The sequence below is a fragment of the Danio rerio genome, chromosome 11 (genome assembly GCF_049306965.1).
Source record: "Danio rerio strain Tuebingen ecotype United States chromosome 11, GRCz12tu, whole genome shotgun sequence".
Taxonomy (NCBI): Eukaryota; Metazoa; Chordata; class Actinopteri; order Cypriniformes; family Danionidae; genus Danio; species Danio rerio.
Genome location: NC_133186.1, coordinates 40,025,631 through 40,047,500, shown reverse-complemented (window position 1 = coordinate 40,047,500; position 21,870 = coordinate 40,025,631). Strand labels below are relative to the sequence as shown.

At 35.7% G+C, this 21,870-nt stretch overlaps 1 protein-coding gene across 7 annotated transcripts in view; it reads right to left on the bottom strand.

Moving 5' to 3' along the window:
- The window catches only part of kif17 (kinesin family member 17), a 24,595-nt gene extending 4,258 nt beyond the window's left edge, over nt 1–20,337 (bottom strand). For 2 of the 7 annotated variants that reach the window (XM_068224181.2, XM_073915967.1), the window contains exons 1-10: nt 19,914–20,225; nt 19,396–19,542; nt 10,274–10,375; nt 10,004–10,193; nt 7,144–7,596; nt 6,968–7,068; nt 4,396–4,531; nt 4,197–4,288; nt 3,968–4,086; nt 2,184–2,412 (exon numbers count right to left, since the gene is read on the bottom strand). In XM_068224181.2, the coding sequence (XP_068080282.1) occupies nt 2,184–2,412; nt 3,968–4,086; nt 4,197–4,288; nt 4,396–4,531; nt 6,968–7,068; nt 7,144–7,596; nt 10,004–10,193; nt 10,274–10,375; nt 19,396–19,542; nt 19,914–20,144 (1,800 nt within the window). In that variant the 5' untranslated portion in view covers nt 20,145–20,225. Of the gene's footprint in view, nt 1–2,183; nt 2,413–3,967; nt 4,087–4,196; nt 4,289–4,374; nt 4,532–6,967; nt 7,069–7,143; nt 7,597–10,003; nt 10,194–10,273; nt 10,376–19,395; nt 19,543–19,913 lie in introns of all 7 variants that reach the window. The other 5 variants (XR_012386816.1, XR_012386817.1, NM_001386321.1 and 2 more) reach the window with 4 other exon arrangements.
- Nucleotides 20,338–21,870: the final 1,533 nt, after the last annotated feature.

Sequence of the window (21,870 nt, the reverse complement as noted above, 5' to 3'; positions counted from 1 at the left end):
ATACATTTTAAATATGGGAAATCTAATTATGACCTTGTATGTTTAATCTAGAAGGACAATAAAATTATGTTTTGTTATTTTTAGATTATAGATATCAAAATTATAATTTCTAAATATATTGCACGAAGTACAACCTAAACCATACAATATCTCAAAATTAATAAATAATAGTAATTAATCATGAATCTTCAAATAATGAGAAAAATCTAAAATTTAATCACAATAAACTTTACTTTTTTGGGGAAAAATATAAAATAAACAGGGGTGCTAATAATTGAGGAGGGCTAATAATTCTGACTTCAACTGTATTATATCACAGACAGCATTTCAGTTCATCACCTCCATATTTACCAACCAGATAAACTTTTCTCCTTTCCCACACAGAAATCTTATATATGGCATTATATGCAAATGACTTAAATGAAGAGTTCATATTTGGATTTCACATTTATAAAAAATATGTCATATATTTTTTTTCAACAGTTGGAATTACATATATGTACATATATGTTTAAATATATGAGCTATAATGTTATAGATGTGTTAATATATAATGAGATTAACAATATATTATTATTATTATTATTATTATATATTAATAAATTTAAACATATCTACATATCTATAAATCCAATGGTTGAAAACAACTATTTAAAGGGCCATGACACCCCCACTTTCGGTTAAAGTCTACTTCAGAACTTTTTCAAAAGATGCATGATTAATGGGCGTGGAGCTCCGTGAGCATCGGGCAGGAGTGGGCGTGGCCAGCAGGGGAGAAGGGGAGCGAATAACTGTTGTTGTCAGTTAGCTCACAAACTGAGACACAAACCGTGAGACGCATGAGTTTATAGGTCACAAAGTTAAAATGCAAAGAAATAAACAGTAATTTAATGCCCTGCAACATTTGTTATTCGTAATTTCATATACACATAACCACAATTTATATCATTATAAAGATAAGTGTGTTCATGTAAACCCTATAAGGATTCTCCCTCGATCCCAGTGTCTAAATTATAGATCTTGAATGCAGACTCAGTGCAGCAGGTCTCCTGACCTGTCAATTTTAACCATTAGCCCTGCTGGTAATATAGAGGATTTAGGCAAACACAGCAGCACAGTAATGTGTCTGAATGTGAACGAACTCCTGATAAAAGTCAACGTCCGCCATTCTCTAATTCTCGTGCTGCTCTCCCGACAAAAATGCTTGCAGCACACACACAGCTTTGCTGTATGATCGGCCCTGACAGGATCGCGGGGAAAAAACATGCAACAAACCCCGTGGATCATGGAAACAAACACATACGAGCCTTCATGAACGGCTATGTGCCGTTGGTCTGTGTCTCACTCACAGCTTGCTTGAAACTGGCAGGTCTGCCTTCGGAAAGCACGTGCTCTCATAAATAATAAAGCAGCCGGCTCTTCTCATAGGATAAGAAAACTCCGCTATGAATAATAATGAGAAACCGACGCGTCATCATTGCACTTGCAGTACTGCGCTATGTCACCGATTTTGATCCCGCCCCAAAAATTATTTTAAACCCGGAAGCTGAAATTAGCTGACAAAAGCTCAAAATTATCCAGTTTTCCCTACAATTAAAGCTGACAGGTGCTAACATTGTCTTAACTGATGCTCAACACACACAAATCTGTTAATATTAAAAAAAAAGTTCTCCAGGGTGTCCTGAACCTCTAAAGTGTCAATTTCTGCAATATTTTCAAATATATGTTGCATATAAGACATCAATTTTAAATATGTGAAGTCTAATTATGACCTTGTATGTTTAATCTAGAAGGACAATAAATGTATGTTTTAATAGAATAAATATATATATATATTTTTTAGACACACATCTGACGCTTGTATTTGCACCAGCTCCACGTCCACAACTTCACACATTGGGTTAAATTAGTCTTTACAGTCTCCTTCCACTGTATCTGTTCAGCTGAGGGAACGGAACCAACCCTGTGACGTCAGACACAGCGACATTCAAAGATGGCGGCGCCCTAGGTCTAAAATCTATAGTAAAACATGCCGTTTTCTTCTAAACAGTAACATTAAACGAGTTTAATATATTTTCATTCAAGTGGAATCCAATGTACAAAATAATGTAAACTTGACTGAGTGCTTAATTTCCCCTTTAGGGAACAGTCAAAAGTAATATTGAAGTACCGAAAGCTCAAACCTTCTTCTGCGTGTTCTCCAGATGTCTGCTCTTGGCATGGACTTCCTCCTGAATGGAGTCGTATACGTTCAGCAGCACACTGTCACCATCTTCACTGCTCTGGTTCAGAGCTTCGATCAGCTGCTTCTTCCTCTGGTCGGCCAGAGTCTTCCTCTGTTTGTGTCTCTGCTTGAGCTCCTCGTTCCTCACCTGCTCGCCACCCACAAACTCCTGCTCCAGCTGCTGCAGCCTTCAGACAACATAAATGATCAGAGACAGCATTTCAGCCCTCCATATTTAATATCCAGATAAATCATTCTTCTTCCCCACATAGAATCTGATATATGGCGCTAAATGCAAATGACTTACATGACATTCAAGCTCATAACTGGATAATATATACACATACAGTTGAAGTCAGAATTATTAGCCCCCCTGTTTTTTTCCCCCTCAATTTCTGTTTAATGGAGAGCAGATTATTTCAACACCTTTCCAAACATAATAGTTTTAATAACTCATTTCTAATAACTGATTTATTTTATCTTTGCCATGATGACAGTGATTAATATTTTACTAGATCTTTTTCAAGACACTTCTATACAGCTTAGTGACATTGAAAGGCTTAACTAGGTTAATTAGGTTAACTAGGCAGGTTAGGGTAATTAGGCAAGTTATTGTATAACGATGGTGTTCTGTAGACTTTCAGAAAAAAAATTTGCTTAAAGGGGCTAATAATTTTGACCTTAAAAGTTTTTTTTTTTTAACTACTTTTATTCTAGCCAAAATAAAACAAAATACCAGAAGTATTATCAGACATATTGTAAAAATTTCTTTGATCTGTTAAACATCATTTGGGAAATATTTTTTAAAAAAAGAAAAAAAAAAGAAAAAAAAAATCAAAGGGGAACTATTAATTATGACTTTAACTGTATATATAAAAGGCCTTTTAAATCTTCTTTTTTCAAATGTTGGAATTAAACATGTACATATATGTTCAAATATATTAGCTATAATGTTATATATGTGTTCATATATAATAATACATTATGATTATTTTTATATATTATAATAATATTTGGACATATTTATATTTAACATATTTGAAACATCATTTTTTTCAATTTTTTTTAATATACGTTGCATGTATGGCATAAATTTTGTATATGCAAAATCCAAATATGACCTTGCATGCCCTATATGTCAACTGAATATATTGCCATGATTTCTATACGGGTCTGTTTGAAGCTATACGATTGTCACTGCATTACAAAACATGCACCCAAATGGCATTTAAAAGCACAAAAACACTTTTAGTCGGGATGAATTTTATGGGGGAACAATATTTTGACTTATTCCCATTGTTGGAACTGGGGATGCTTTATAGCAGGGGTGACCAACCCTGTTCCTGGAGATCTACCTCCCAGCAGATTTCAGTTGCAACCCATAACAAACGCACCTGCCTGTAATTATCAAGTGCTGTTCAGATCCTAATCAGTTGTTTCAGGTGTGCTTGGACTGGAGCTGAACTCTCCAGGAAGGCAGATCTCCAGGAACAGGGTTGATCACCCCTGCTTTATAGGAACTCCTTTTTGGGAGAAATTATTAAGCTCCTACTTCAGGAGGGGTCTTACACACCACAACAGACACTAACAAACAGTAATATAAGTGCATGCTGATTGGGTGATAGTATGTCATATGAAATACCAGCACAATGATTATACAAAGCACAAACATGCAAAAAAGTTAATCTTATCCTTTCTTTGTGTTCTTTCAGTCACAACTTTAAGGCCAGTTAAGCATCTCACCTCTCCAAAGCAAGCTTCTGGTCCAGCTGACCTGGTATGTCAACTACAACCGAATCTAAAATTTGACTTTCTCCACTGGCAGCTCCTTTGACAGTGGCATCAACAGAAGACGGTCTCTCCTAAACAAAAGGGTCATTTATATTTGTGAAGTCATTAAACAACATTAAATATGCAGATGAAAAACATTTTAAAAATGTTAAATACATTTACTAATGCGAAATAAAAACACCTCAGATTCACTGTGGTCAATCTTAGCCTGTTCTTGTGAAGCCGCAGATGCAGTGATGGGCTCTTCTTTATGTTGTTGCAGATGAACACCACCTGATTTAAGAGAACGACAAGATTCTACAGATCAATAACATACAGAACCAAAAGACTGACCTAAGGACATCAAATTTCAACATTACCAGTGGTGTGTGTTCGACTACCTCTGGACCTTTCTAAAGAAGAGAGCCTGGTCTCATATGATGTTCTCAAGGCAGCGATGTCCTCCTGGAGTTTGACTTTAGACTCTTGTTCGGCATCATACTCTGCCTGCAGCCTCGCCAGTTTCTTCTCATATTCCTAAATGTACATTCACACATTACACATCACTGCATTTGGCTTAATTAAGGCACATTTACAAGTTTGATACCTATAATCTATTTGTGTTTTTAATGATAACAGCACAAAGGAATTATAGTGCTGCAGAGATTTTCAAAATTCTGTTTTTTTCCATCTGAAGATTCATAAAAACAATTGAATGCCCAATCATCCTGCTCAAATCACAAAAAACAGCTGCAACCAATACAAGATGCTGACTGACGTCTATTGCTTTTGATCAGCATCTCATATCATAACATTCTTAGTATGAACTTTATAATGCATTGATGGTACACATTTGATCAGTTTCCAGGGGAATTACAGTGCTCAGCATAACAGAGTACACCCCATTTTGAAAATGAATATTTTATCCATTTGTCAGAGAATATATGCAGTGTATTTGGGTGCATTGAAACAAAACAGATTTATTAAACAGATATATTTATAAAAATTATATTTTAGTCACTAAACAGATTTAGAAATTGAAAACAATTAAAATCAAGCAAAATAATGCAAAAAATTATTTAAAATTTAAACAATTTTTTGTTTCTCTTGATTTTTCCTCTTTTTTTTTTTTTAAATGTGTATTTAATATTTTTCTATAACATAAAAGTTTGGGTGTGCTAGTTTTTGGACCGCTATCGTAAGTTATTTTGTAAGATAAGCTCCAGATTTGGCTTCAGTACTGACTAATCTAATGTATATGCACAAATATAATATTGTATAGCTTCTTATTAAAAATATGAATTTAAAAGATAGATTTGTGAGAAGTGTACCTATATATGCTGAGCACTGTACAAATCTGCACTGTACAAATCTTTTTTTTTAGGTGTACACTTTATTCAAGTCTAAAAACAACACCTTTGGCAGTTTAACGTATTCCTGTTCCATATTGTTGCAATAAATTCAACATGTGACTATACCAGATGTAACCATTCTCACATTTGGTTAATTTTCGCAAGTAATTCATTAAAATGTGTAAATAGAAGAACTATTTATAATAAAGAATAAGTTGTGTCATGTTGCATTGCACTATAAGGCTCTTTTTATGAGTGGCCAGGCCCATACTTTTAACTAGTTTCTTTTAACTAGCTGTAAGATCCAATTCTTTGTTGAACTTTTTTTATTCTATAGCTTTTAAAAAATGCTTGTAGGCTTGTTTTTAAATATTGTAGAGTGCTTTGGATCAATTTTAACTTTATACAGTAGAAGTAAAATTATTAACCCACCTTTGAATTTGTTTTCTTTTTTAAATATTCCACAAATTATGTTTAAGAGAGCAAGGAAATTTTCCCAGTATGTCTGATAATATAGTTTCTTCTGGAGAAAGTCTTATTTGTTTTATTTGGGCTAGAATAAAGGTAGTTTTAAATAAAAAAAAAAAAAAACATTTTAAGTTAAAAATTATTAATGAGATAGAAGAATAAACCTTCTCTCTGTTAAACAGAAATTGGGGAAAAATATAAACAGGGGGGCTAATAATTTTGGAGGTTTAATAATTCTGACTTAAAACTGTATATGGGGTAAATCAATTAAAAAGGTCTAAAATATAAGGAGCAGCTAAATTGGTAAGAGCTTCAGAATTTAACTAGAAGCCAGTGTAAACATTGTAACGTAGGAGTGAAATGATCAGAAATGGAAGTTTTGGTAATATTTTGTGGAAGCCAACAGAATAAAGCATTACAATAATCTATTACTGATATTACGAGAGCATTCACAAGAGTAGCATTGCTCTTTTACAAAAGTAAAAGACGGGGAAATTCATATTCCTGATATGGAAGACTGAGGAACAAGTAACGATATTGATGAGCTTAATAAGGCAATGTTTCAACAAAGATGTCACAAAAAAAATTGTATCTCATTACAAAAAGAAATGGTGCAATAATCTAATGTCAGCAAGAAAAGGTTAAACTTTGAGCCAATGAGAAAACTTTTTACTTTATTATAAATTGAGTTAAAGAAAGTTAGTTGAAACCCGAGATTTTAATTCTGCCCTCAACAAGGTTAAGAGGTAACGTTGAAGAAGGTTTAGAAGACAGATGAAGTTAGATGTCAATCAAAATAAATACCAAATTTCCTAAAAAAATATGTAAATAGGTAAAAGATAAATAAGAAACAGAAGAGATCCAAAAACCAATCCCTGTGGAACACCAGAAACAACATGAGTGTGCTTTGATGTATAGTAAACAAACAGTAACAAAACCAATGCAAAGCTCTGATCTAATCTACTTAACATTATAGGATGAGAAATGGTATCAAATTAAGTCTAGCAGAAAAAGTATTGACAGAACACCTGAATTTGCAGCAAATAGTAGATAATTTGAGATCTTCACAAGTGCAGTTTTAACTCAATGGTATGGTATTGTAAATAAATCTTGTTGTTTCAAGGCTCAGTGATTACCTTTATATCTCACAAACCTCTTTTATCTTATCTTTCTCTGCCTCACTCTCTGATGTGTTGCTCTGGGGTCTCGATACAACAGCTGAAGCTTCTCCTGACTTCTGACCTGCCAAAAACGCTGATAACAGACAAAAAAATGAGCTTTTTAGCTATTCAGATACATTCAGATTTAACCAAACGGTGTGTTTCTTACAGCTGAGGTTGCCAGATCCCAGTTGCCCAGAGATTAAAGCCCGCAACTTCTTGATCTCCTCCTGGTACTCGCGCAGGAGGGCATCTTTCGGGTCCTCATTGATGCGAGGACGATTTTGGATGCTCTTTGCGCGGTTGGCGTAACGTAGAGTACTTATGCTCTCCTCGTAATTGTTGTCGGCAGGCGACAGACAGGCCACCATAAGGGTACGAGTATTTCCGCCCAGAGAGTCCTGAAGCAAACGGGTCAGCTTAGAATCGCGATATGGGATGTATTTCGACCGACCGTCAACTAATGCAGATATGACATTGCCAAGGGCTGAAAGAGACAAGTTGATCTTGGTGGCTTCTTGAAGACGATCTCCAGTAGCACCAGTTTTTGATTGTCGTTCGCTACCGGCAAGATCCACCAGGTTGAGCTTCCCAGCGCGCAGATGTTCATCACCAGCAGTATCTATGCCCAATTAAAGATTACAGAGAAGTTAAAAATCCATATATTCATTTATTCATTTTCCTTCAGCTTAGGCCCTTATTTATCAGAGGTAGCCACAGCAGAATGAATCGCCAACTATTCCAGCATTTGTTTTGCGCTGCAGATGGCCTTCCAGCCGCAACTCAGTACTGGGAAACAATCATAAACTCTCGCATACACACCATACATGCAAATATTTGGGGATGGTGGTGGGAAATATGGAAAACTCCCGGGAAAACCAGGAAGGTTGGCAAGTATGATTCACAAACATTCTAATACACTACGGCCAATTTAGTTCATCCAATTCACTTACACAACATGTCTTTAGACTGTGGGGGAAACCGGAGCAAACTCCACACAGAATTGCTGGTCCAGCCGGGACTCGAACCCATTAACCCTTGAATACTTTTCAAACTGACCACTACTTCATTATGTTCATGGCTGTTTTTCCCCCATTGACTTCCATAATAAAGACATTTTTGGATTGCAAATCCATGACATCAAATAATTATGCATTCTTGATTGTTGGGGTTTCTCCCTGTTGGGAAGAAGTAAAACTTTTCATTTTTACTGTAAGGTAGTAAATTTGGGTAGTGTTTTGTAGAATTTTGGGCAAATTTACAACAGAAAAAGCTTTCAACATTTTCCAGAGTGTACTGTTTTACATTTCAAAGCATTTTCCCAAAATATGTTTTAAAATAAGATTTGTCACCAGAAATCTTTCCATTTGCTGAAACACAGAGAAAACTGGGGCCAAATTAAGCCTCAAAATCACCCCAGACTGGATGAAAACATCCTCAACAGCACACAAGCGTTAGATTTGTTATTTTAATGCTATTTTAAAATTTTCTGTAAATTTCAGATTAGCTTTAGTTTGTTTCATTAACGGTTTTGTTAGTTTTAGTTTAGTTTTTATTTAGTTTACACATACCGTTGAAGTCAGAATTATTAGCCCCCTTTTAATTTTTTTTTCTTTTTAAATATTTCCCAAATGATGATTAACAAAGCAAGGAAATTTTCACAGCACGTCTGATAATATTTTTTCTTCTGGAGAAAGTCTTATTTGATTTATTTTGGCTTGAATAAAAGCCATTTTTAACTTTTGTAAATCCATTTTTAAACTATTTTTAAAAGCCATTTAAGGTAAAAATTATTAGCTCCTTTAATATATATTTTTTCAATAGCCTACAGAACAAACCATCGATATATAATAACTTGCCTAATTACCTGCCTAGTTATTAGAAATAAGTTAATAAAACTGTTTTGTTTAGAAATGTGTTGAAAAAAAAAATCTCTCCATTAAATAGAAATTGGGGAAAAATTATTAGGGGGGCTAATAATTCTGACTTCAACTGTATACTTACTCATATAGTTTGAATGTATTTGGTTTCAGTTTTAGGTTTAGTATAGTTTAACTGAGCATATCTAGTGTCAACCAAAGCAAAGTTAAGTGTTTGCACTGCTTACACGAACTTATGTGCAGACTTCTAAGTACTAAAAGTAAAATACTAGTTAGAACACTATAATGACACTGAACCCCAAACCATACACAAACAATTTAAACGAAAAAGGGGGAAAAATATGAAAGATGAAAGATTTAGAAAAACTTTAAAAATTTTATTTTAAAGATCATTCATTTTCCTTCAGCTTAGTTTCTTATTGATCAGAGGTCAACAGTGAAATGAACCGCCAACTATTCCAGCATGTGTGGAAGCATCCATGTGTTTTACACAGTAAATGCCCTTTTCAGCTGCAACCCAGTACTGGGAAACACCCACACACTCATTTACACACACACACACACACACACACACACACACACACACACACACACACACACACACACACACACACACACACACACACACACACACACACACACACTATGGTCAATTTAGTTTATTAAACGCATCTATAGCGCATGTTTGGACTGTGGGGAAAACCGGAGAACCCAAGCAACCACAAAGAGAACATGCAAACTCTACAGAAACGGCAACTGGCCTTGCCGGAACTGAAGCCAGCAACCTTCTTGCTGTGATACGACAGTGCTAACCACTGAGCTACCGTGCCACCACTGTAAAGATCGTATATGTAGTTAAACATGCATAGTTTGCATATTTTCACAAATGAAGAGATGTGTTTTCTGTTTGTCTGTAAAAGCAACATCTACAGATTTTGCACCACAGAACGAGTGCCTATTAATTCTGAAAATGATTATTAGTTTTGCTAATTATCATTTTATTTCAGTTTGTTTTTCAATCACTGTTAATTTCAGTTAGTTTTAGTTTTCATTTGATATGAATTTTATTTCAGCTAACAAATGTTTCTTTGACCAATAGTCTTAGTTTCAGTTTTCTATTATTAAAATAACCTTGCATCAGACACAAACCTATACTGCAGATCTCCAGGTGAATGGTGAATATGGAGTGCGAGCGAGAGGAGTCTTTGTTCATGAGTGTGTATCCCACAGAACGATTCCTCCAGCCAAGATCCATCACCCGCTCACATTCCCCAACACTGTGCACCGTCTGCATGGTCAGATCCCGCACATAAACTCCACGCTCAGGATGCTCCTTCAGCTTAATCACATAAAGCATTGAGACATTCAGTATACAATATGTAAGGCACAATGAACTCTGTGTGATTAATGGAGACATACCTCCATCTTCTGTTTGATGTCTTTTCCCAAAAGATCTCTGATTTCCTCTTTGTATATTTCCAGGTAAGAGGCTCGTACAAGGAATTTCGTGTTCTCAGCACACTTTGGAGAAAGGTTCAGATTAAGGATGATTTGTGATCACCAAGAGTGCACATAGTTATTAATAGAGCAAAATTATAATATTCTGAAACATTACCACCTATTTGGGTAACTGCTGTAATAAGTTTTAAATTGAAATTTATTCACAAAATAAAAAGCTGAATTTTCAACAACAATTAGTCCACTCCTTAGTGTCACTAGTAGGGCTGTATATCTAATTTCAGAATCGTTAAAACAATGTACACATTTGCAATAATCAGACTGCAGGATCTGGAATGTCGATTTTACCATATATTACAGTTCATAAAATTGTGGAATCATTGCAAAGATTAATATCAGAGTAAAACTTTTCCTTTGAGTGTTTTTGAAGTCTTTAAGCTCATTTAAACCATTTAGGTACATGCAATTATAATGTTTAAAGCTTAAAGATTAATTGTATGAAATTACTTACACAATGACATTTTTACCTGTATTTCTGTCTAAATAGTCTCTCCCAAAAACATTGATTTGTATCTGCTCTGTATTTCAGTATTTTTGTAATGTTTTTTTTTTTTTTTATTCAGATGCTCCCTGACAAAGTCAATGCAAAATAATTATTCATTTACAAATAGAGCAATTAAAATCATATGGTGAAATTGTTTTATTCAAACAAATTATTTTAATTAATTTAAATTATTCATATCGCAATGTAAGCTGAGAAAATATTATATACTTTTCCTTCTATGCTAATGAAGGACTACTGAGACATTCCAAGCATGGGATGGGTCCTCCTAGTGAGGCAGAGTTCCTCACAGCTCCGATACACATCTCTGCCATTTGCTTAGAGTAACCATGTGCTTTTCACCATACACAATTCATCTGCTTGTGTTCTTCCTTCTGATATCTTTGTCATGTTTGGTGTCATTTGACAGTTTATGACTTCAGTGTTGTAGTGATGAAATCAACAGAGACATTGATTAATTGTATTTCAATCTACAATATATTTGCTGAGAGAGTATGTTAATGTACTTCTCCCCCACTTTATCTCCTCAACTTTGCTCTCATGTTCAGCTGGTTTCGGGGCTTGGTTTTCACTCATGTTTGACAATGCTTTGCTCAGGGTATAATAGGGAAAGTTAACTGTTGATCTGGGAGAATGGCTTTTACTCTGCATCTCCAGCAGTAATGTAATGTATTTTTTATTTAGTGCCATGTCAGCAACCAAGGCTATTTTCATGGCAGGAATCTTTCAACAATAAATATACAATTTAAAAATCAACAAACAAAATAAAACATAAATTAAATAAGATTTTTTGTGTTAATACATGATAAAAATTCTAAAATCTTTTCTGGTTCCACTTTGTCAAAAATGTCCTTAAAAGAGTTCATTTCATAAAAAGTCCTTCTGGAATCAGTAAAAGCAGTACAGTCCAGTAAAATATGTTTTACAGTAATAGGAGTTTTGCAGCACAAACACTGAGTGGGGTTTTCACCTTGGAGCAAAAAACCATGTGTAATTCTCGTATGCCCAATACGGCATCTGGTAAAAACTACTTGATCAAATCGATTCTTAAAATGTCTTAAAATTCTGTGTGAAACTTCAGGTTGGATTTCATGTAGTTTATTGTTTTCTAATGCATCCCATTCCTTTTGCCACTTGTTTAAAATGTAAGCGTTGATAAAAGGTTTCATCTCTGAAGGAGGAATTTGGCATTTGTTCACTACTTGTTTCAAAGCATCTTTAGCAGCTGCATCAGCTCGCTCATTGCCTAAAAGCCCGACATGTCCAGGAACCCAGCAAAAAATGATGTGATAAAACTGATTTTGTAGTTGGTGAACTTTAGTTAAAATATTTTCAATCAAAGGATGATCATTCGTTGAAGATTCCATAACTTGGAGGCATGATTTAGAGTCTGTGAAAATGATGGATTTCTTTTGTTTTGCATTTTCTATGTACTCCAATGCTAAAAGTAAAGCGCGGGCTTCAGCTGTGAATATAGAGCATTCTTTAGGTAGACTGATTCCATGACTTTGTTCCCCTGTCACCATTGCTGCTGCTACATTACTTTCCATCTTTGAACCATCTGTGAAGATTGGTATGTGCTGAGAGTATTGAGTTCTGATATCCAGGTATTGTTGTTTGTACATATTGGGATGAGTAACTCCTTTCTTCTGGTGTCCTAGCTCCATATTGATTATAGGCATCTTTAAATTCCAGGGAGGCAATGAGTTGAAGTGTATTTGTTTTAAAATGTCCAGGTTTAAATTTAGATTTTGTAAGTGTGAATTGATACGTAAACCAAATGGTCTGATGGTTTTTGGCTTACTTTCGTATAATTGTACAAACTGAGGTTCGAAAACTGCAGTATAGGCTGGGTTATTCTTATTTGCCTTTAGTTTGATAGCATATTGTAATGAAAGTTTCAGCCGTCTATTTTGAAGTGAGGGTTCGTTAGCTTCAATGTACAGACTCTGAACGGGTGATGTTCTGAATGCTCCTAAAGCAAGCCGTAATCCTTGATGGTGGACTGTATTGAGGATTTGTTTATAAGATTTCCTGGCAGAGTCATAAATTATGCTTCCATAATCCAAACGAGATCGAATGAGTACTCTGTACAATCGTAAAAGTACAGTTAAGTCAGCACCCCAATTTGTTTTTGCCAACACTTTGATTATGTTCATAGCTTTGAGGCACTTGTTTTTCAAAAATTTTAAATGAGGGATAAAAGTCATTTTGTTATCAAAAAGGAGACCTAAAAACTTGATTTCTTTAACAACTTTGATCATATTTCCATTGATAAAAAGTTCTGGATCATGATGAAGTGATCGCTGGATACAAAAATGTGTACAAACAGTTTTTGTTTTAGAGAACTTAAAACCATTTTCGACAGCCCACTGGTTAATTTTGTGAATATTTAACTGCAATTGCCTTTCAATTGTATTCATGTTCTTCCCTCTGTAACAGATACATAAATCATCCACGTAGATGCTGCAGAACATATTTGGAGCAATGATTTCCACAATGCTATTTATTTTAATACTAAAGAGTGTGACCGAGAGTATACTTCCTTGAGGAACTCCGAGTTCTTGTTGGTGGGTATTTGAAAGGGAATTTCCCACTTGGACTCTGAAGTTTCTTCTAGTGAGAAAGTTTGAAATGAAGGTAGGAAGTTTTCCTCTAAATCCCATTTGGTGAAGATCTTTTAAAATTCCATATCTCCATGTTGTGTCATAAGCTTTTTCTAAATCAAAGAAAACAGCAACAACATGTTCTTTTCTGATGAATCCATCTCTGATATAAGTTTCTAGTCGGATTAACTGATCCAATGTACTCTTTCCACGTCTAAATCCACACTGGTAGTCAGTTAGTTGTTTGTTTTTTTCCAGTGTCCAGACAAGACGGTTGTTAATCATTCTTTCCATCGTTTTACATAAACAACTGGTCAGAGCAATTGGTCTGTAGTTATTTGGATCAGTGTGGTCTTTTCCTGGTTTAGGTATAGCTATTACTGTTGCTTCTTTCCACGAAGCTGGAATTTTTCCCGAAGACCAGATGTTGTTGAACTCGTCCAGTAGGAGGCATAGTGAACTATATGGTAAGTGTTTTAAAAACTGGTAATGGATTTTATCTGGTCCAATGGCTGTATCATGTGAGCATTTTAAAGAATTTATTAATTCTTTAATTTTAAAAGGTTGATTATATACTTCTTTGTTGTCAGAATAAAAATTTAGTTCTTTGCATTCCTGCTGTGCTCGTATGATTTGAAATGCTGGGAGGCAGTTCTCTATTGATGAATTCTTTTCGAAGGCTTCAGCTAATGTATTTGCTATGTCCATTTCCTTTGTTTGAAGTATTCCTTGTTTTATAATATGTTGTATGCGAGTTCCATTTTCCTTTCCCTTCATTTTACGGATCATGTTCCAAATTTTCTTCATGGGAGTATAGTAAGTTAAGCTGGATACAAATTGTTTCCAGCTTTGTTTCTTTGCTTCATTTAGGGTTCTGCGAGCTTGGGCTCTACAAATTTTAAAATGGATAAAATTTGTAGTTGTTGGATGTTTATTAAAAGCACGTTCTGCTTTTTTCCGAGTTTCAATAGCTTTTTTACATTGTTCATTAAACCAGGGATTTGTCTTTCGTTGTGGTTTTGTTGATGTCTTTGGGATGGTTTCATCTGCTATAGCGATTAACTGCTGAGTGAAGTCTTCTATTGAGTTCTGGTTATCTTGGGTAGCTGAAATTAATTTTTCACAACACATGTTTTGAAAGGTGGTCCAGTCTGCTTTCTTGAGTTGCCATCTTGAAGGTCTACTTGTTACATCCAGTTGTGGAAATGTGAGGATAATTGGGAAGTGGTCACTCCCGCATAGATCATTCCATACTCTCCATGAACAGTCAAGTAAAAGATCAGCACTACATATTGTCAGATCGATTGCTGTATAAGTACCATGTCCTGGATGAAGATATGTTTTGGTTCCATCATTTAAAAGACATAAATCATTATTTTCTATAAAAGTTTCCATTCTTCTTCCTTTGGCATCACAGTGATCATCACCCCATAAGATGTTGTGGCTGTTAAAATCACCCATCAGTAAAAATGAAGTTGGTAATTGTGAAATAAGTTTGTCCAGTTCTTGAGGTATTACAGCTTCATGAGGTGGGATATAGATAGAGCATATTGTAATTGTTTTATGTAGAGTAAGTTGAACTGCTGTTGCTTGTAATTGAGTGTCCAATACAACTTGACTGTGGATAATGTCGTTTCTCACTAGGATAGCTGATCCTCCAGAGGGTCGTTGTATGTTTGGTCCACGTATACTAATTATATTAAAACCTTTAAAAGTTAAGGCATCATTTGGAGATAAGTGGGTTTCTTGAATACAATAGGCAAGTGGGTTAAAAACAGAATTTAAATGCTGTAATTCTGCAAAGTTGGTTTTTAGTCCCCGACAATTCCACTGTATTATGTGATTGTTTATTCTCAAGTGGGAAATATAGGTACAGGTCCTTTATTTTTACATTTAGGTGAGAGACTACGACTACGACTGGTCGTTGTCTCCGTCATTTCAATATCTTTAGGATTGTCATCTTTGTGAGTTCGACATTTATCTTGATTTGGTTGTTGATTTGTTGTACTTGGAGTTTTCTTTTTCACTTTTGATTCTTTCTGTTCTAGGTATGAGTCTTGAATTGGTCCAGTTTGAATGAGTTCATTTTTTGTTTTTTGGGAAGTTGAATTTTTGGTGTTGCTTATGGTTTGAGGTTTGTCCTTGAATAGCCAAGTTAGATCCGTCTGACAACTTGTTGATTGAGTTTTTGGTGTGACTGCAACAGAATAGGGCTTTTTCAGACAGAAGGCAGGAAGAGCTTCAACTATTTTACGAGCTTCAGGATAACTCATCTTCCTTGTGTGTTTTATTTTTTGTATTTCTTTCTCTTTATGCCAAATGGGACAATTCTTTGATGAGGCTGTATGATCTCCAAGGCAGTTTTTACATTTAGGAGGTTTTGTGCAGTTCACTCCATGATCATCCTCACCACAATTTTGACATGTTGTCTTATTTTTGCATCCTGCAGATCCATGACCAAATTTCTGGCATTTAAAACATCTCAGTGGATTTGGTATGAATATATCTACAGCAACACTTAAATATCCAAGTTTGATTTTCTCTGGTGGTTGTGGTCTGTTGAAGGTCAGGATGTATGTTCCCGTTTTAATCATCTGCCCATCCTTTTTGATGATTATTCTTTTTACGTCGATTACACCTATTGGTTTTAATTCTAAAGCGATTTCAGATTCGTCCATATCTTGTAATTCTCTGGTGCGGATTACACCTTTGCTGTTGTTCAGAGTAGAATGAGAGAATGCTTTCATTGTAATTCCAGCCAAAGTTGTTGCTTGTAGTAAATTTTCTGAGTTAGCTTTCCTAGCACATTCCACCAAAATTTGTCCAGATCGCAGCTTTTTAATGTCTTTTACTGTTCCTGCAATTCCTGTGATTCCTTTGTGGATCGCAAAAGGGGACAGTTTGGTCAGGGGCATGTCATCAGTCAGTGATTCCAGTACAATAAATCTTTGCCAGTTTTCATTTTCAGATGGGAAAATAAAACCAGTTCTTAGTTCAGTCTCCAAGTCTTGTTCTAATATCCGTTTTTTAGTGTTTTGATTTTTTGCCATAGTGTTTAGATATTTGTTCTTCATCTCTGCTCCTCACCCACCTCGGAGTCCTACAAGGGGATGTACAGAGCCACGGACATCCACTGGATGTACATCAAGGATACAGTGATGATATACTTGAGCATATAAACACAGGGTCTATAATACTCAATTGACCCTATGCCAGCGCCTTCCGGGAGAAAGGCAAGTCCTGACAAGCCGATTGATTGGAATGGGCCTTTCCAATCTCTCGTCTAGTTGAAGTATGAGCCAAAGTGATGTGTTGGATAATTGATAGCCGCAGCAAATCAAAATCCTCAATCACCAGGATCTCTTCCTCCACCAACACGAGTCGCAACTCACGGCCAACAAGTTGCCCCATTTGTCGCCTCTTACGAACAGCAAGGGGGTGCTAGGGACCTATTCTACCCCGGGTCCCCACGGGGGCTGCATCTCCAGCACACCAGTGCGTAGCCTCATATGCTAACAAAGGCAGTTTCACTGTCTTTGTTGCTCAGCAGTGCATATGTTACAGCTAATTTCTTTATACAGTATGTTAGTTTGTTTCATTCTAATGTCTGTATATTTAACATGTAACTTAATAAACAACTTTGCCTGCTTTAAGATGTAGAGATTCTTTCTCTTTATCAACGATGATAACAACTTTAATGGAGTCAGATTCATTACAATGGAGTCAGATAAATAATGGATTTAAACACGCCATCCTTCAACTGCTTTCTGTTTCCGATTATTGGTTCAGAATAGCAGCGTAAGCTTCAAGCCTTACAGCAATATACACTCACCGGCCACTTTATTAGGTACACCTGTCCAACTGCTCGTCAACGCAAATTTTTAATCAGCCAATCACATGGCGGCAACTCAATACATTTAGGCATGTAGACATGGTCAAGACAGTCTGCTGCAGTTCAAACTGACCATCAGAATGGAGAACAAAGGTGAATTAGGTGACTTTGAACGTGGCATGGTTGTTGGTGTCAGATGGGCTGGTCTGAGTATCTCAGAAATCTTCTGGGATTTTCACACACAACCATCTCTAGGGTTTACAGTGAATGGTCCAAAAAATAAAAAATATCCTGTGAGCGACAGTTCTGAGAGCAGTTTTGATGCCAGAGGTCAGAGGAGAATGGCCAAACTGGTTTGAGCAGATAGAAAGGCAACAGTAACTCAAGAAGAGCATCTCTAACCGCAAAACACGTCCAACCTTGAGGCAGATGGGCTACATCAGCAGAAGACCACAAGGGGTGCCACTCCTGTCAGCTAAGAACAGGAAACAGGCTACCGTTCACACAGGCTCATCAAAATTGAACAATAGAAGATTGTAAAAATATTGCCTGGACTAATTAGTCTCGATTTCTGCTGCAACATTTGGATGCTAGGGTCAGAATTGGCATCAACAACATGAAAGCATGCATCCATCCTTTCTTGTATCAATGTGTCAGGCTGGTGGTGTAACAATGTGGGGGTATTTTCTTGGCACACTTTGAGCCCATTAGTACCAATTGAACATAATGTCAATGCCACAGCCTTCCTAAGTATTGTTGCTGACCATGTCCATCCCTTTATGACCACAGTGTACCCATCTTCTGATGGCTGCTTCCAGCAGAATAACGCGCCACGTCATAAAGCGCAAATAATCTCAGACTGGTTTCTTGCACATGACAACGAGTTCACTGTACTGAAATGGCCTCCACAGTCATCAGATCTCAATCCAATAGAGCACCTTTGGGATGTGGTGGAACGGGAGATTTGCATCAGGCATGTGCAGCCGACAAATCTGCAGCAATTGCTTTGTGCTATCATGTTAATATGGAGCAAAATCTCTGAGGAATATCTCCAGTACCTTAAGGCAGTTCTGAAGGCAAAACGATACTAGGGTGTACCTAAGAAAGTGGCCAGTGAGTGTATAACACAGAATATATCAGTGGCAATGCCAGTTTTTTCCAGTATCGTGCATCCCTTGTCATTAGGATCACACAATCAAAAAACAGTTTAATAGCTGATTTTGTGTTCAAGAAACATTTCTTTATTATCAATACTGAAAAAAGTGGAAATCGTGACACGTTTTAGGATTCGTCACATAGAAAATAAAACAAAAACATGACAGAAATGTGCCAAAACATGCTAGCAATATTCTAAATCATGTTAACAACTTTGAACATGCTAGCAGCATGCTAAAACAAAAGATTTCATTCCAAAAACAGATTGAGATTTTTTCAGAACTCTAGAACAGTTGTACTGTATATGTACAGTTGAAGTCAGAATTATTAGCCCCCCTGAATTATTAGCGCCCCTGTTTATTTTTTTCCCCAATTTCTGTTCTGTTCTGGGAAGATTGTTTCAGCACATTTCTAAGCATAATATTTATAACTTATTTCTAATAACTGATTTATTTTATCTTTTCCATGATGACAGTAAATAATATTTTACTAGATATTTTTCAAGACACTTCTATTCAGCTTAAAGTGACATTTAAAGGCTTAACTAGGTTAATAAGGTGAACTAGACAGGTTAGGGTAATTAGGCAAGTTATTGTACAATGATGGTTTGTTTTGTAGATTATCGAAAAAAATTAGCTTAAAAGGGCTAATAATTTTGACCTTAAAATAGTGTTTAAAAAAATTAATAACTGCTTTTGTTCTAGCCCAAATAAAACAAATAAGACTTACTCCAGAAGAAAAAATATTATCAGACATACTGTGAAAATGTCATTGCTCTGTTAAAAATCATTTGGGAAATATTTTAAAAAGAAAATTAAAATTAAAAGGGGGCTAATAATTCTGACTTCAACTGTATATGTAATTTAGTCATCTGAATTTGCAAATAAACTCTTAGAAAAAAAAATGTTTTGTTTTGTAAACTGGTTACCTGGATTGTCTCAAAGATGTGCTCAAAAGCTCTAGGGATGATTCCTCTCTGGGAAGGAGGATCTGGTACACCTTGCATTGTAAACGACTTGCCGCTGCCTGTTTGTCCATAAGCAAAAATGGTCCCATTGTAGCCCTCAGTTACACCCTGTAACGCAAAAGAATGAGAATATAAGGCTGATGAAAGAACGACAGACAGACAGAGATAGACAGATAGACGGACGGACAGACGGATGGATGGATGGATAGATAGATATTCAGGTCCTCAGTGTTGTATATATAGAGACTTAAGGGCCCAGCTTACAAGCACATCTAGTAAATAATCAATTATAAGAAGGGCTGTAGGTTACTTCCGTGACTGATTTTAACTCTATGGTGTTTAGTTTCAGATAAAGGACAACAGGTATCAGATAACACACATATTGGCATTCACACACACACACACTGGAAAGTTAAGTGTCTCTACAGAGACTCTTACAGTCATGCTAAATCATACACACAAAAAAACATCAATATTACCTCCACCAGAGGATACGCGATCTCGTTGTAGACCTCTTCAGTGGAGTGGTTTATATAATAAGTCCCGTCAAACGTGAATTGTTTAGGGGGCTCCTCCGTGTCCCCAGGTTTCTTAATGAAACACTGACAGTGAGTGCTGTCAACGGACACCACAATTTTACAGTTCATCGCCTTCTCTCTGTTGTTTAAAGGCCGACATCTGACGACCACCTTCACGGACTCTGATGCCATCAGGATGCTGTGGTGTTCGCTTATCTGCTGAGGATAAATGGAAATACCGCTCCTAAAACCAGTTTGTTTTGTGTCATGGTCATCCTATGAAGACTATAGCGGCGTTTAAGAAGACTGTCATCTGGTTCGGGTTCCGGAAACCCCTGCTTGAGGGCAGCCTCACATTAAATAAAGCAGCGTGTTTCTTTTGCTGTGGCGTTCGGCGTCGCTTGGCAACCGCAAACTTCAAACGCACCGGCTGCATCTGTACAAAGCGCCCCCAGTGACATGCGCACTGATTGTTGTACGTTGGATAAAATATAATTGACAACACAGTCGAGACCTACTGATTATTGTGGATATACATTTGCTATAAAGAAAAGGAAATGTATTTTAAGGGCCAGTCAGACATTAATATCAGACAACACCAGACTTCTGCAAACCATCCAGTCAACATAAAAAATATCAAAAGTAATAAACAATAAAATTATATGAATTTGCAATGAATATTATGAAATAATATGCAATAAGCAGGGACAGGTTTAACCAATAAGGGAGGTAAGCATACACTTAGGGCCCCAGAAAATTTGGGGCACCCCAATAAATACTTACAAGTAAAAATATACCTATACATTATTTATATTTAACATCGTTTTCTATCATATTTTGTCCAGTAATTAAAATTGCATTGTAATTATTACGTCTGTGCAAATGTGTTTAATAATGGTGTATTCCATCAGACAAATCAGATAAAGATTTAGCTTTAAAAATGAAACCATTTATTATTTGAAGTTTATTTATTTATTATTATTGTAAGACAATTTTAGAAACTAAGATTGAGTGAGAAGTTAAATGTCAACAACAGAAATAAACAAACAAACAAATAAATAAATACAAAGGGTGCATATTAAGACGTTTGGGCCTCATGGCTAGAATTGCTGAGCCCCCCCAAATCACTAAACCTGCCCCTTGCAATAAGATAAAATGTAAATAAATATATAATTACATCTACATATTAAATAAATACATGTATATACACCTACCCTGTAAAAAAGGCAGGGTTCCACACGATGTTGTCCCAACACAAGTCGATTTAAGTTTTTTTTTTTGCGTGTAAGAGACCACACAGATTTCTTGAATTATGGATCTGAGTAAAACATTTTCTAGAAAGTTTTTTTCCTTTTCAGAAACTGACAACTGCTCGCAAAGAACAAACAGGGGCTACCTAACTCTTCTGTAGTTAAAATTCATTTTTATAATTGTCAAAAATGAAAAAGTTCTAAAATTATATAAAATATATTTTATTAAGCAATGAAAGCTCTAAATTACCTTTATTTTAACTTTGGAGCAAATGTCATTGGCTGTTTAGATTATAAAGCCAGTTATATTTTACTCAAACATTAATAAATCATAGTCATGCAACTTATTCTTCGATCATTTAGTGTTCATTAACAAACATTTTTTAATTATACAACCACGACAATCATGGACACTCCTCCATACTTATTACATTAGCTTAAATTTAAATGGCATCTAATTGCATATTATTTAGAAAGATTCAGTGTTATAGATTTTTACTGTATATTTCCCATTAAAAAAAGGTTCTGCCTTGATGAATGTCACTCTGATAGACGGTTGAATAACATACTTGATAGATATCATTCATTCATTGTCATTTTAGTTTGGCTTAGTCCCTTCGTCCCCAGAGCAGAATGAACCATCAACTTAAGTATATATTTTACACAGC